The sequence below is a fragment of the Schistocerca gregaria genome, chromosome 6, assembly GCF_023897955.1.
Source record: "Schistocerca gregaria isolate iqSchGreg1 chromosome 6, iqSchGreg1.2, whole genome shotgun sequence".
In the NCBI taxonomy this organism is placed as follows: Eukaryota; Metazoa; Arthropoda; class Insecta; order Orthoptera; family Acrididae; genus Schistocerca; species Schistocerca gregaria.
The window spans coordinates 498,424,970-498,441,957 of NC_064925.1; the positions used below are offsets into that span (position 1 = coordinate 498,424,970).

A 16,988-nucleotide genomic window follows, 5' to 3' on the forward strand; every position below is an offset into this window, starting at 1 on the left:
CTCACACGTGCACAAAGTAAACACCAGCTGTATACATACAAAGGCTTTTATTAGTACAGAATATCAAGTTCCCCTCGCCCCCCCCCCTCTCCCCCTACAAAAAAATTTCTTTGTTATAAACATGGAGTGGACGAAATAATACTAACACTCTGACATGATGTTTCTTATAATCCGTCTTGATCGCAAAATGTTTATTCATATGATTGGTATGAGGTCCTCTAGAACCATCTTCAGATCTGATATTTCGGTTACAGGAGTAACCCATCCAAACACAGCAACGTTCGCATGCTGCGTCACATAATTTGCTGTGTTTGGACGGGTTACTCCTGTAACCGAAATATCAGATCTGAAGATGGTGCTAGAGGAACCGAAACCGGTCATATGAATAAACATTTTGCAATCAAGACGGATTATAAGTAACATTGTAAAATCACTGATTGCGGCTATCCTATCAGACATTATATCTGTTTCTGCAAAACTCTGATATGAGTTCATGAATTTTAGTAAAATTACACGCGGAGGCAACAATTGTTCTTCAATAATACTTCCCTTATCCAACTGATAGAGAATATATAACAGAATGAAGGTCCAATATGAGAACAATTATTTTTTAGTAAAGGGAATGTGACGCTGATGAAGATTAGCCCAGTCAACGTCGTTTCTGGAATGTTTTTACTCTCTTTGAACTTTAAGCGTACATCGATTCCTAAAGATTTGTTTTACATAGTAAAGTTAACGCCTTAATATAATTCAAAGTATTTCAGTCGACGATTGAATCATTGTGATTACCATACAAGTATACATCACCAGATTTTCGGAAAAAACATCATACAAACAATACCCAAGATTCCAAGAGCCAACAAGCGCGAGTGTTATCGGAAACTCAGCTTAACAGCCCATGCATCCGAGTTGCTGACAAGAATACAGAAGAATGGAAAGTAAAGTTGAGGGTGTGCTAGGTGACGATCAGTTTAGCTTCATAAAAGGTAAAGGCACCAGAGAGGCAGTCCTCATGTTGCGATTGACAACGGTACCAAGACTGAAGAAAAATCAAGACACGTTCATGGGATCTGTCGACCTGGAAGGCGTGTTCGACAATGTAAAATGGTGCAAGGTCATCGAACTCCCGAGAAAAGTAGGCGTGAGCTATAATGAAAGACGGATAATGTAAAACATATGTAAAATAACCAAGAGGGAAGAACAAGACTTGAAGACCAAGAACGAAGTGCACAGATTAAAACGGATGTAACACAGAGACGTAGTCTTTTGTTTCTACTGTTCAGTCTGTGCGTTTAGGAAGCAATTACGCAAATAAAAGAAAGGTCCAAGACTGGGATCAAAATTCAAGATGAAATCATAACAATGTTAAGATTCGCTTATGACATTGCTATACTCACTGAATGTGGAGAAGAATTACGCGATCTGTTGAATGCAATGAACTGTGTATGGAGTACAGAATATGGATTGAGAGTGAATCGTAGAAAGATGAAAGTAATGAGAAGCAGCAGAAGCGAGAACAGCGAGAAACTTATCGCAATTAGTGATCACATAGTAGGCGAAGTTAAGGAATTCCGCTACCTAGGCAGCAAAATAACCCGTGGCGGACGGAGCAAGGAAGACATTAAAAGTAGACTAGCACTAGCAAAAAGGGAATTCCTGGCCAAGAGATGCCTACTAGTATCAAACGTGAAAACTGAAAGAGGAAGAAATTTCGGAGAATGTACGTTTGGAGCACAGCATTCTACCGTAGTGAGACACTGACTGTGGGAAAACCGGAACAGAGGAGCGTAGAAGCATTTGAGATGTGGTGCTGCGGACGATTGTTGAAAACTAGATGGGCTGATAAGGTATGTAATGAGGAGGTTCTCCGTAGAATCGACTAGGAAAGGAATATATGGAAAACACTAACAAGAAGAAGAGATAGGATGACAGGGTGTTAAGACATCAGGGAGTAACTTCCATGATAGTAGACTGAGCTGCAGACGGTAAGATTGGGATACATCCGGCAAATAATTGAGGACGGTAGATTGCAAGTGCTAGTCTGAGATGAAAAGGCATGAGTATAGCTTTTCTGTATAGCTTGATTAAGCCTGCACTTCCACCACACAAACCAGTTTCTGGTGTCGTTGTACACTGCGTGTAAATCTACGGCGGTTTTCCCGTGTCTATGAGTTATTCGGAAGTGTTCCACGTGCTACTTTTGACGATCTACACTTATTGAAATCGAATTTCACAACAAATGAGCCACATCAACACTTTCGACTGCATTGCTTTCCAACCAAACTAATTCCGAGATGTAAAAAATAGGGTTCAGTTCTTTGCACAAATCAGAAGAACATATTTATCACGTGGAACAGCCATGGTAGATCGAAGAGAAAGAGCTTGTGCATTACAGATGTATTTGTAGTTACGCCTTCGAAGATACACATCTTTACCGTATACATCAGCTATACAAAATAGTTCCGTGATTGGATACAGCCTGTCTGGAGCTTAGGACACCATGTGTGGCAATGAGAAAACGTGCTGAGGTTGCGAGTTCTTTCCATTCACTGAATGACACTAACAGGTATCATCGAGAGATGCCAGGCCGCTATTCCATTGCCTGTGTGACGCCTCTCCAACATGAAAGTCGCCTGTAATCCAGTTGCTTATCGGTTATACTTGGTGTCTTTAAACTCGACCTGAAAACTTTCGGCTATGTCCATGTATGTTAGGTGACATGTTGGTGACATGTTTTCATTCCCCTTAAAAAAAAGAGAACATCTGACGTTTTGAGGCACTATAGATGCTGTTAGATTGATACCAGGCGAAGATATAGACCCATCACCTCCTGGCCGCACCGCTGAAGTAAGTCGTGGCAGCAAAGTAGTTTTTACAGAATGGGTGCTGTAGGAGCGTCCACGTGGATATATGACAGTATTCGGAATGTATGAGGGTGAATGCATTTGTACACATTTGCGACGTTGTTGAACCCAGCCATCAAAACCAGTTCGGAAAAAAATCAGGGTTTTGCTTCTTGACCAATGATTGTAAAGCTGTCTTAACCTCATCCAAGTCACTGAATCTGTAGCCATGTAGATAGTCTTCCATAGGTCTAAACAAGTAGATGTCGGACAGGGCCAAATCATGGCTGTAGACTACGTTTGAGGTACCAGTCATCAGCCCATTGTTCCAATCGCTTGGGTTGTGAAAATAATGGGCGGTGGCGTGCATTATTACTGCTAAGGTTTCTTAAGCGTTGTTACATAGGTTTCGCTGTTCACTGTGAATTCTGACGCGTATGTATTCTTGAATCACTCCATCAGCACGTCCTCGGTTGGCATCTATGACACATGCTGTCGCCAGTCGCTGCGGGGCGTATCTGCCATGGGGGTTTCTCCGTTACCAAAGTGCGTCATCCAACGCCTCACATTGCTGATGTCCATTATACAGTCCCCCAAACGAACCGTTCCAGTTCAGTTCAGACAGAAGGAAACCTTGCATTTCTTGTGGAGCATTTTCTGTCATCTAAACTAGACATTATGTGTTAATATCGTTTGCAAAATCGTAGCTGTGATAAGCAAGTACTTCCGGGCGTTTTAAGGACCAAAGTTACCGTAATGTAATAAAATCAAGCGATACTGAGACAAGTAGGACAGAAAGTATTCAAAGTAAAGTTCTCAAATAAAATTCAAAATGAAGGTAACATTGGATACAAATAATCCTGCTAGATGAACATCCGCCACTGAGCATTATTGTAGAGGTTGAAAATAACCCTTCAGTTCTTTTATCAGTGCTTGAAACACGGTCTATTTCAAGCTCTCCCATGTTCAGTATCAGTTGTGATGATTTTGTGCTGTGATTCCGAGCGCCGCGAGTAGTATAGAACGCAGTGTACCAAAGACGAGCGCAGAGCACGAAGTTATCACACATGATGCTGAATATGTAAGATCCCGCAATCGGTCGTGGTTTAAGCACTGATAAATAAAAAATCTTACAACTGAAGGATTATTTTCAACCACTACTAATATTGGACGGTTTGAGGTAGTATTCATGCGGTATTTTTGGAACTTAAATTTAATGAAATTTTCATCATGTTTCATATTTTTTTCTGAAGAACACAATTTCAAATTCCATATTGTCCAGAATTTGATTTCAAAACGATAATAGTAAACATTTTTATGAAGAGGTGCAAAAAAATAAAAAAAATAAAAAGTAAATGGAAACTGTAGCAAAATCCTCTGGCTGTGCTACGCCATATTACGCAACAAAATGTTGCGAGGCCTCTTCCCATGTTGATTGCCAGACGGCGGCAACACACGCAACTTAATTACCGTGAGAGAGTAAATATTTATTATTAGTTAATTTTTGCACGTTTCAGACAAGGGGCTCCACAAAACTTAAGACAGAAATTAATATTTTAACTCGAAAAGCAATAAACATTTAAAAGAAAACTTTATAAAAGTTGTTTTCTCTTTCAGTAAATTAAACATGTAGACATTATTAATTATTCTAAAAAATACAAGGTCAGGTGTCTTAGTTTTCGCCTGATAGAATGGAATAGAACATACACTTTCTTCTGTAACATTATGGGTCGAGAAGCAAAACCCTGAATTTTTCCAAACTGGTTTTGATGCTTGGTTCAACGACGGCACAATTGTGTACAACTACGTGATGACTACCTCGAACGGTTCTGTCGTGTAGAGGTCAGGTCACCCGTGTCCTAACGATCATATACTGGTACATTTCAGTAGTAATGGTGTATGTCAGACCAAGGTTGTTCTGTGATGTTTTAGGTTAGGTTTTTGTGCTTCGATTCACGTTACCGTGATTCATGTTACCGTGAACATGTACCAGAAAGTTTATTTCAACATTCTCGGTGGTAAAGTTTTGCCCCTTTCTTCTACATAACGGATATGTCTGTTGTCCACACTCTCGTCTTCCAGGATGATAGCAGTCTTGTTAACAAGACTACCACGAATAAGCTGCCACCAATAACACCTTGACTGGTCCGCTAAATGACCCAATCTTGGGCAGAGCCCCTGGGCTTCACGGAATTCCTGTCAGATTCTGCACCAAATTTCCGGCCGAGTTAGTCCTCTATTGACTATAATCTATCGTAGATCCCTCGAACATTTAACTGTTTCCAGTAGTTAGAAGAAAGCACAAGACAGAACGCAGCATGTCATTCTCAATGGAGAGAAGTCTTCCGAACTAAGAGTGATCTCAGGTGTGCCGCAGGGAAGTGTCGTAGGACCGTTGATATTCACAATATATATAAAAGACCTTGTGGATAACATCGGAAGTTCACTGAGGCTTTTTGCGGATGATGCTGTAGTATATCGAGAGGTTGTAACAATTGAAAATTGTACTGAAATGCAGAACGATTTGCAATGAATTGACGCATGGTGCAGGGAATGGCAGTTGAATCTCAATGTAGACAAGTGTAATGTGCTGCGAATACATAGAAAGAAAGCTCCTGTATCATTTAGCAACAATATACCAGGTCAGTAACTGGAAGCAGTTAATTCCATAAATTATCTGGAAGTGGGCGTTAGGAGTGATTTAAATGGAATGACCGTATAAAATTAAAGCGGATCCCAGACTGAGATTCATTGGAAAAACCCTAAGGAAATGCTGTCCAAAAACAAAGGAAGTAGGCTACAGTACACTTGTCCGCCCACTGCTTGAATACTGCTCAGCAGTGTGGGATCCGTACCAGATAGGGTTGACAGAAGAGAGAGAGAAGATCCAACGGAGAGCAGCGCGCTTTGTTACAGGATCATTTAGTAATCGCGAAAGCGTTACAGAGATGACAGATAAACTCCAGTGGAAGACTCTGCAGGAGAGATGTCAGTAGCTCGGTACGGGCTTTTGTTGAAGTTTCGAGAACATACCTTCACCGAGGGGTCAAGCAGTATATTGCTCCCTCCTACGTATATCTCGCGAAGAGACCATGATGATAAAATCAGAGAAATTAGAGCCCACACACAGGCATACCGACAATCTTTCTTTCCACGAACAATACTAGACTAGAATAGAAGGGAGAACCGATATACACACCTGGAAATTGAAATAAGAACACCGTGAATTCATTGTCCCAGGAAGGGGAAACTTTATTGACACATTCCTGGGGTCAGATACATCACATGATCACACTGACAGAACCACAGGCACATAGACACAGGCAACAGAGCATGCACAATGTCGGCACTAGTACAGTGTATATCCATCTTTCGCAGCAATGCAGGCTGCTATTCTCACATGGAGACGATCGTAGAGATGCTGGATGTAGTCCTGTGGAACGGCTTGCCATGCCATTTCCACCTGGCGCCTCAGTTGGACCAGCGTTCGTGCTGGACGAGCAGACCCCGTGAGACGACGCTTCATCCAGTCCCAAACATGCTCAATGGGGGACAGATCCGGAGATCTTGCTGGCCAGGGTAGTTGACTTACACCTTCTAGAGCACGTTGGGTGGCACGGGATACATGCGGACGTGCATTGTCCTGTTGGAACAGCAAGTTCCCTTGCCGGTCTAGGAATGGTAGAACGATGGGTTCGATGACGGTTTGGATGTACCATGCACTATTCAGTGTCCCCTCGACGATCACCAGAGGTGTACGGCCAGTGTAGGAGATCGCTCCCCACACCATGATGCCGGGTGTTGGCCCTGTGTGCCTCGGTCGTATGCAGTCCTGATTGTGGCGCTCACCTGCACGGCGCCAAACACGCATACGAACATCATTGGCACCAAGGCAGAAGCGACTCTCATCGCTGAACACGACACGTCTCCATTCGTCCCTCCATTCACGCCTGTGGCGACACCACTGGAGGCGGGCTGCACGATGTTGGGGCGTGAGCGGAAGACGGCCTAACGGTGTGCGGGACCGTAGCCCAGCTTCATGGAGACGGTTGCGAATGGTCCTCGCCGATACCCCAGGAGCAACAGTGTCCCTAATTTGCTGGGAAGTGGCGGTGCGGTCCCCTACGGCACTGCGTAGGATCCTACGGTCTTGGCGTGCATCCGTGCGTCGCTGCGGTCCGGTCTCAGGTCGACGGGCACGTGCACCTTCCGCCGACCACTGGCGACAACATCGATGTACTGTGGAGACCTCACGCCCCACGTGTTGAGCAATTCGGCGGTACGTCCACCCGGCCTCCCGCATGCCCACTATACGCCCTCGCTCAAAGTCCGTCAACTGCACATACGGTTCACGTCCACGCTGTCGCGGCATGCTACCGGTGTTAAAGACTGCGATGGAGCTCCGTATGCCACGGCAAACTGGCTGACACTGACGGCGGCGGTGCACAAATGCTGCGCAGCTAGCTCCATTCGACGGCCAACACCGCGGTTCCTGGTGTGTCCACTGTGCCGTGCGTGTGATCATTGCTTGTACAGCCCTCTCGCAGTGTCCGGAGCAAGTATGGTGGGTCTGACACACCGGTGTCAATGTGTTCTTTTTTCCATTTTCAGGAGTGTAGGTACTCAAGGTACCCTCCGCCGGCTTGCGGAGTATGGATGTAGATGCAGATGTAGATGTAAATTTATTCAAAAGTGCAATAGCATGGTATATCAGGTGAAATTTGTGACTGGACTGAGAATTTTTTTGGTAGGCAGTACACAGCATATATTTGATGAAGAGCCATCGGCAGATGTATGTGTGAAAGTAACTCTGAGTGTATGGCAGACTAGTGTGTTGGGTCCGTTGCTGTCATGTTGTATACTAATGATCTAGCGGACAATATTAATAGTACCCTCAAAATTTTCGCAGATGATGCTGTTATCTACAACGAAGTACTGTCTGAACGAAGCTGTACAAATATTCAGTCAGGCCTTGATAAGGTTTCAAAGTAGTACAAAGATTGACAACTTGATTTAAAAGTTCAGAAATGTGAAATTGTACACATCACAAAACGAAAAAACACAGTATCCTATGAATATAGTATGAGGGAGTCTGTAAACTCGTACAAATACCCAGGTGTAACACTAGGAACATGAAATGGGATGATCACGAAGATTCAGTTGTGAGTAAAATAGGCAGCAGACTTTGTTTTATTGGTAGGCTACTCTGGAAATGCAACTGATCTACACTCATGCTCATAAATTAAGGATAATGCTGAAGATGGTGAAACAACGCTCTGGTGGGCGGTTTTCGGTTTTAAATCACCTCGGGGTATGACCATGCGGTGCATTTGACCTGCGGTCGTCGCACTGTGGCGCTGGCAGCAGTCCACATACGCAGACGTGTGTTCGTGCATGTCAGAGTACGATGCAGCGAGTAAGTGTGCAGACGTTTTCAGACATGCTGATAGTGACTATGTGTTGAAAATCACTCAAAGAACACATATTGATGACGTTATGAGAGGAAGAATACTAGGGCAACTGGAGGCTGGTCAAACACAGCAGGTCGTAGCACGGGCCCTCCGTGTGTCACAAAGTGTGATCTCACGATTATGGCAACGATTCCAGCAGACAGGAAACGTGTCCAGGCGCTACAGTACGGAACGTCCACAGTGTACAACACCACAAGAAGGCCGATATCTCACCATCAGTGTCCGCAGACGGCTAAGGAGTACTGCAGGTAGCCTTGCTAGGGTCCTTACCGCAGCTACTGGAACAGTTGTCTCCAGACACACAGTCTATAGACGACTGAACAGACATGGTTTATTCACCCGGAGACCTTGGAAGGTGCATTCCACTGACCCCTGGTCACAGGAGAGCCCGTAAAGCCTGGTGTCAAGAACACAGTACATGGTCATTGGAACAGTGGTCCCGGGTTATGTTCACGGACGAGTCCAGGTATAATCTGAACAGTGATTCTCGCCGGGTTTTCATCTGGTGTGAACCAGGAGCCAGATACCAACCCCTTAATGTCCTTGAAAGGGATCTGTATGGAGGTCGTGGTTTGATGGTGTGTGGTGGGATTATGACTGGTGCAGGTACACCCCCGCACGTCTTTGACAGAGGAACTGTAACAGGTCAGGTGTATCGGGACGTCATTTTGCACTAGTATGCCCACCTTCTCAGGGGTGCTGTGGGTCTCACCTTCCTCTTGATGGATGATAACACACGGCCTCACCGAGCTGTCATCGTGGAGGAGTACCTTGAAACAAAAGATATCAGGCGAATGGAATGGCCTGCCTGTTCTCCAGACCTAAACCCCATCGCCAAGTCTGGGATACTCTCGACCGACGCATCGCTGCATGTCTTCAAACGCTTACGACACCTCAGCTCAGCTCAGACAGGCACTGGTGCAAGAATGGAAGGCTATACCCCAGCAGCTGTTCAAGCACTTGATCCAGAATGGTGATCATATCCTATATTGATATCGGGGAACATGAGCAGGAAACAGTGTCGTTTAGTAGCACATGTGTTTCGGGACGGTTTTCTCAACTTATCACCAATACCATGGACTTACAGATCTGTCTCGTGTGTGTTCCCTATGTGCCTATACTATTAGCGCCAGTTTTATGTAGTACCACGTTGTGTGGCACCACATTCTGCAATTATCCCTAATTTATGAGTATGAGTGTATAAAGAAAATTGTTTACAGATCACTCGTGCTACCCATCCTAGAAAACTGTGCAAGTGTGTGGGACCCGAACTGAATAGCATTAACAGGGGATGTTGAACGTACACAAAAAAGGCCAGCACGAATGGTCACAAGTTTTTTTGTCCCGCGGGGGAGCTTCACTGAGATGTTTGAAAGAACTGAACTGGCAGACTCAAGACAGACCGAAACTATCCCGAGAAAGTTTACTAACATCTACTAACACAGTTTCAAGAATCGCCTTTACATAATGACTTTACGAATATACTACAGCCTCCTACATATCGCTCATATAAGTATCGTGAGAATAAGAGTAGATTAATTGCAGCACCCACAGAGCCATTTAGTCGGTCATTTTTCCTAAGCTCCATACATGAATGTAACGGGGGAAAAGCCGTAATAACTGGTACACTGGACATACTCCCTGCCGTGTACTTCACAGTGGCTCATAGAGTATAGGTGTAGATGTAGAATCTTACTTCCATAGAAAATAACAGACTGTTAGGACCAATACCTGTAAGGTACTAAAAACATCCCAGCAGTTCGGTAGCTTTGCTCATAAACGAGTGGCGTCCTCTGGGTGACGTACAACTGGAAAAAAAACTAGTGGACTGTCTTCTTCGTCGAATTGGGGCCCTAATCGAAGCTAGAGGCTGTATTAAAAAGTTCTATCGTCATATCTACCGCGAGTGCCATGTTTTTTTTTGTCCAGTGTACTAATAGAGAACACATCGTCTAAAGCGCATTTCTCTGAGGGTGAGCACAGATATCTACAAAATGTTCCTTGACACACTTCTCTTCCCTTTCTCATACTCACTAGGTAATCGAAGGGTTACGTAGTTTCAAAATGACGAAAGGACGACACAGTATGCATGCTGCGTTAGGAACTACTTAAAAGTGCAATTTATGTAACGATGGATTAGTCGGCTATTAATTTCTTCTCCAACATACGGAGCATGCTGATGGAGGTCCCGCAACTGTATTATTGATTCTGAATAAAATGTCAGCAACAGTTGCAGTTTTTTAAATTTTAGAAACCAAACCCGTCTTCGATCCGCAGGGCTATTATCCAGTAATACACAAGGGCTGTTTAATACAGAATGATCAGAATTTTTTGACAACATAGCTTTATTCCTCCTGATAATTTAGACGGTTCTCCTCAAAATAGTCTCCTGTGGCTGCGATGCACTTTTCCCAGCGCTTCTGCTAGTCTCCAAAGACATGCTAGAATAGCCTCTAGTGTATATCTGATGACGGAAAATGCCCCCCTCGAAGGTGTTTCTTCGTTTAGGGAATAGAAAAAAGTCACACAGGGCCAGATCCGGACTATAAGGAGGGCGCTGGAAGCACTTCACATAGATTTTTGCAAGATATTCAGTAACAACGTTTGCAATATGTCACCGTGCGTTATCCTTGGTGTAACATCCAGTCTTTTTCACGTATGTGTGGTCTTGTGCATCTGATACAGACTTGCAAAGTTTTTGGGTCAGACCTGGCCAGTTGCTGATATGTGCCCAGATACATACTGATAAACCATTACATGAATAGCAGTAAATTAGATCACCATAGCTTTCCCAGAAGAGGAAACTATGTCTGCTTCTTTGGGGCTCGTCGATGAAGGAGATTTCCATACTGAGCTTTGCTGTTTGCTCTTAGTATCAAAATGATGGTTCAAATGGCTCTGAGCACTATGGGACTTAACAGCTATGGTCATCAGTCCCCTAGAACTTAGAACTACTTAAACCTAACTAACCTAAGGACATCACACAACACCCAGTCATCACGAGGCAGAGAAAATCCCTGACTCCGCCGGGAATCGAACCCGGGAACTCGGGCGTGGGAAGCGAGAACACTACCGCATGACTCAAAATGATGTAGCCAAATTTCGTCACCAGTGACTACCTTTGAAATAAACTCTGGATCTTCCTCTAACATAAACTTCAACTGCGTCCAGACTTGCATGGAATGTCTTCTTGTTCAGAAATCCGCTTTCTTGAAGTCACTAAACAAGCATGTCTCATAAGTAGATTTTCTGTCATCAGCTTGGGCGTGGCACCCAATGAAAATTTTTAGGAAGTGTTCGTAAGGTTATTCGTGAGCCTCTCTCACAATAACAGCAGCAGTATTGGTGTTTTCTTCTATAGGAGAAGTAGATTGCCGGGTCCAACTTCCTTTTAAATTGATTGTCTCCCCTCTTTAAACAATTCCAACCATCTTCAAGTTTTCCTGTAGGGAAGAGGAGACTCTCCATAGGCCTCCCATAATAGGCCGCAGCTGAAGATCTGTTGAGGCGAAAGCACAATTTCAAATCCGCATAATTGTTCATCGCGTGTCACCCCTGTTGCTGCGGTAGTCATTACTGAACATGCTTGCTTCCTACAGGCGGGTCAATGAAACTAGTACGGCGTGTTTGTTCGCATTTAGCTAACAGAATGTTATAAGATTAAATCCCATAGCGAGAAATCATGACCATAAAAAATTATGATCATTCATTATTCAACAGCCCTCGTATGCGAGACGTCCTAATAGAACACAGAATGACTGCTCAGTTCTCTTGAGATGTCTGACATACACCACTGGATAATAGCCACGTGGATCTAAACCGATCTTGGTTTCCAAAATGAAAAGAAAATTGCAACTGGTGCTAATATTTTATTCAAAATAGTCGACTATCGGCGTGATCCATGCCCAACTTGGATCAGTTGTGAAGCTGATGATTTCCTTCTTCTGGGATCATGTGAAGAGCCAAGTTTACCTTCAGTCCACATTCGTATGGGTACCTTCCACTACTCCGCTTGGGATGCTAGACAGGATGCGTCAGTCAAAATACGTCGTTGTTATATTGATCAACGATTTTGCAACAGCGGGTGTAAAGAAACAGAACAAACTTTTAATACGACCTTTAAAAAGTATGTATGTTTTGACTGCGGGTGGTATACAGCTCACGTAATTTGTTTTGTTTGTTTTAGTATCTCTTTCCATTCGTGTGATACTATAGTCGTCAGAACGTAATGAGCAACCGACTGATTTGTTTCTGAAAATTAAAAAGAAAAAAAAGTTATCGTCCCAGGAGCATTAGGAGTCAACATAACAACAACATTGCACATCATTGATTTCTTTAACGAAACTACACAAAAAAATTCTTGAATGCCGTGTAAAAGTTTCTCCTTGGAGATCTTTTCCATCAAGGATGTACAAATTTTGCACAGGAAAAAAGAAAGGTTGCAAATCAAAGGAAACATATCAGAAAAGAAAGTCATAATTTTATCTTCGTCGTTGCAGTTTGTTGGTACGGATTTGCGACCAAATCTATGTAAGTTTCTGAGTATGAGGACTAGAATTGTAACATGCGCAATACAGTCTAGCTAAATTTTATACCAGTTGTTTTTACCTCAGAAATGTGATTATTATTCGGGTTTTGGGACATTTTTATTAGCTGCTTCTGTCTAAGAAATGTGGTTATCATTTAGGTTTTGGATCTGATATTCCATTTACTGTGTATTCACTTCAGAAATCAATAACCGCTAACTGTTATGTGGTACTACCTCGCTTATTTTATTTTTATTTGCAGACTGCACAGCTTTGAGAGATTTCTGCTACGTCTTCCAGCCGTACCATCACAAGTAAGTTCAAATTCATTTTTTTCACTTGTTTATTACATGTTGGTCAAAATTTCCTGTTCGTTATGCTAATGTGTCTTCACAGGCTGTGCTCTTGGTGGCAAATCGATGAACGACAAGAAACTGAGCAGAGGACCAACTATTTTTGACTCATATAAAGGAAGGTAAAATCCAACCTCCTTTCTCGATTCTTAAAGCAAAGGTTAACAATGATAAAATTGCAATATGAGCAAAATTCCCCCCCAAGCACCATCCCCGTGTTCTATGTTCAATTCCTCCTACCATCGAAAGGCAATCACCCATTATAATTAAATTTTCTTCTCCCTTAATGATTGAACAATTAATTTTATCACTTTGTCCATTCTTTCAGTATCGTCATTATCTTTGTATCCAGTAAGCTAATGTGATGGGTGTTCGCTTCGTGTATATTGGCTGATAATGCGTTCAATATGCCCTTCGTAATAGCTTATCCGCATTCCTATTTTCGTAATCATTATTACACCTACTACTGAGTTATCAATAGCTGATTTTTGTATTTACAATCGTACATTCAACTGATCAGAAGTCCTGTTCTTTCTACCAACACAGTTCACAATTCCCATTGTATCAAACTTCAACCTATCCATTTCTCGTTTAAAGTGCTATAACCTTTCCACCCAATTAAGGGCTCTAACATTCCACTCCCCGACCTGTATAATGCCACTTTTGGTGTTCCAGATTACAAACTTCTCGTGAGCAGTCCCCGCCGTCTGGTGGTCCATGAATGGGACTATTTTACCTCCGGAATATTTTCACCACTAAACTATTCAGCAGAGCTGCGTGACCTCGGGAAAATCTAACGGTTATGATTTCCTCTTGCTTTCGGCCGTTCGCAGACCAACACAGCGGAGTCGTACCGGGTAATGTTATGTGGCCAGACCACTTATCCAGATTAGAATGAAATTTTCACTCTACAGGGGAGTGTGTATTCTGGTAACGTCTCCCACACTATGGCTACGCCATATGTCCCCAACATTATTTTTACCGTGAGTGCTAATCTTGCAGGTTTCACAGGAGAGCTCCTGTGAAATTTGGAAGGCAGGAGACGAGATACTGGCGGAAGTTACGTTGTGAGGACGGGTCCTGAGTCGTGCATGGGTAGCTCAGTCAGGAGAGCACTTGTCCGCGAAGGTCAAAGGTTCCGAGTTCGAGTCTTGGTCCGAAAAAAAAGAAAAGAAAAAAAAAAACAGATTTAATCTGCCACGAAGTTTCAGTTAGCAATACTATTGCCTCTGGAAAGAAAAGTCTGCCACCGCAGACATATAAAACTAAACTAAACTCGTCCCGAACAGGCCATGAAGGCATTTCTGCATCGCCTTCTGTCTAGTGTTGTGTTGGGGTTGTTATATACAAGGGAGTTTTGGATTCACAGGATATCTTGCTGCATGAAAGGAATAGAGTTTACTGTTGTACAGTGGATAGAGTATCTTAGGATTGACTTTTGTCAGGTTTTTTTTTTGTATGGGTTGTGAGAGGAGAGAAAGATAGAGCGGATAGTCAGAGATTTTTGTTGATGGTGATTAGTGTGGTTTGGTGATTTAATGGTGGTGATCCTTAATTCAATGATGATGATGATTTGCGCGTGTCCTTACGACAGTTTGCTACTGTGATAGGCTTGTGGACATTTGATAGCCTGGTGAGACAGTTATGGGTAGACTTATTACAATGAGATTTGGTTTTGTAGTCTTACATGGGAAGTGGTGGTGTGGGGATGAGCTTGGGTTTGATGATTACGGGTATGAGTTTTGTGCCCTGCACAACTTTGCGCAATGAAGGACGTGTGGGCCGATCGAAAATCCGGTATGATGGATATGAATTACTTATGTCTATCCCTTGGTTGTGGGTTTTGTTACCTCTGCTAAGTATTGTGAAGGGGCTGACTTATATGCTAAGGGGGGGGGGGGGGGGGGAGTGGCTGGGCTCTCTATTGGATTTGAGATTGTCCTATAGTTGGCAGTTTATTTGTTTGATTAAACCTAGGGAGGGTTGTATTTGCATGTGGGGCGTATTTCGATCATTATTCCTAAGGTGGGGCGGGGGGAGGACTACTTTTATTCACTATTCCTAGTGAGGGGTAGTATTTACAGTGATGGGGTAGTATGTCCATTCACTGTTTCTATGGGGGGGGGGGGGTACGTACGTTCTTTTGTCTTAATTTTGCTCCAAGTGCTTGTGCCGCTCAGCGGGTCCCTCATATCTTTCGGAGATAGCAGTGTATTCGCCTCAAGCATCAGTTACGCAACCCACTTGAAGTTTCTTCTTTTGAAGAGCTTAGTGAGGCAGTATACTGTGAAAACACTGTCCTGTTTGCAGAAAGAACGAGATTCAGACCTTCTTGCCGTAGGGTTAATTCCTTTCTTTGGTGTCCCAAAAGATCATTCATTTGTGATCCATCAACGATCAAGAACGATCTGTTTGTTATTCTACTTACGATTGCCAAGAGAGAGCACGTAAAGCTCCCTCTGATCTCGCTGCTAAGGAATCACTGGCCATCACAGTGCAAATGTTATGGTACGAAAAAACTACGTTATGTTTTGACTTTTGCGTCGGCATAAAATCCATGGCAAATACGTGACAAAATTTTATTGTAGCGATGAAATACTGTCTGAGTTTCCAACCTTACTGTTAAACTCAAGACAGTGTCCTGATATTCCATCATGAGTGGGGTACAGACATGAATGAAAATACTATCCATTCATTTTAATGTTTGAGTTTGAGCAAACATCCAAAGAGAGCAATGCTGCATTAATCACCTGACAGGTGGTACTTTTGGCTCTGTATAGTGACGGAATTTGTTTAAAGAAATGTGCAAGAAAAATAAATGGGTTGCTTTGACGGCACGAAATACTGAAAGTAAAAGCCTCAAGGAGAACATACATACGGGATGCTAAAGTTCATTCGTGAAAGGGAAAAAAATTTAAAATGTAGCATCCGGTACTGAATACAGACTTTTAAAAAGGAGACTGACATAAAGTGCAAAATGGCAAAGAAGGAATGGCAAGAGAAGAGATGCAAAGCTGTGTAAGCAAGCAAAACTATAGGAATTCGGATGCCAAGTATCTGAAAATTAAAGAAACCTTTGGAAAAAAGAGAAACAGGAGAGCCAACATCAATAGTTCAGATGGTAAACCAGTACTAAGCAAAGAAGGCAAAGCTTAAAGGCGGAAAGAATACATGCAAAACCATGCTGAAAAGTAATGCCTTCGAATTTTTCATGTGAAAACTCTCGAAGCATTTTAAATAAAACAAACGCTATTAATACCACATATCCTCATTCTTCATGTCTACCAATTTATTTCTCAACAGTCACCCTGTCGACGAATGCATTTCTCGCAACGAAAGACTAGTTTGTTGATAACCGTCACTTTACAATGTTTGACTTTACTGACGGGACCGAGCGAGGTGGCGCAGTGGTTAGCACACTGGACTCGCATCGGGAGGACGACGGTTCATACACGCGTCCGGCCATCCAGATTTAGGTTTCCCGCATGATTTCCCTTAATCTATCTAGGCAAATACCGGGATGGTTTCTTACCCGTCCCTAACAAAATCCGAGCTTGTGCTACGTCTCTAATGACCTCAATGTCAACGGGACATTATCCTACTGGAACAACACATACCTTCCAGAACGAGATTTTCACACTGCAGAGGAGTGTGCGCTGATATGAAACTTCGTGGCAGATCAACAATGTGTGCCAGACCGAGACTCGAACTCGGGACCTATGCCTTTCGCGAGCAAGGGCTCTGCCATCTCAGGTACCCAAGCACGACTCACGCCCCGTCCTCACAGCGTTACTT

The 16,988-nt window shown here is 43.2% G+C and overlaps 1 protein-coding gene across 2 annotated transcripts in view; it reads left to right on the forward strand.

Annotated features, from left to right (window-relative positions):
• The window catches only part of LOC126278674 (uncharacterized), a 544,140-nt gene that overhangs the window by 149,306 nt on the left and 377,846 nt on the right, over positions 1–16,988 (forward strand). Inside the window, exon 3 of one of the 2 annotated variants that reach the window (XM_049978912.1) lies at positions 13,103–13,154. In XM_049978912.1, the coding sequence (XP_049834869.1) occupies positions 13,103–13,154 (52 nt within the window). Of the gene's footprint in view, positions 1–13,102; positions 13,155–13,250; positions 13,316–16,988 lie in introns of those variants that run through there. The other variant, XM_049978913.1, reaches the window with a different exon arrangement.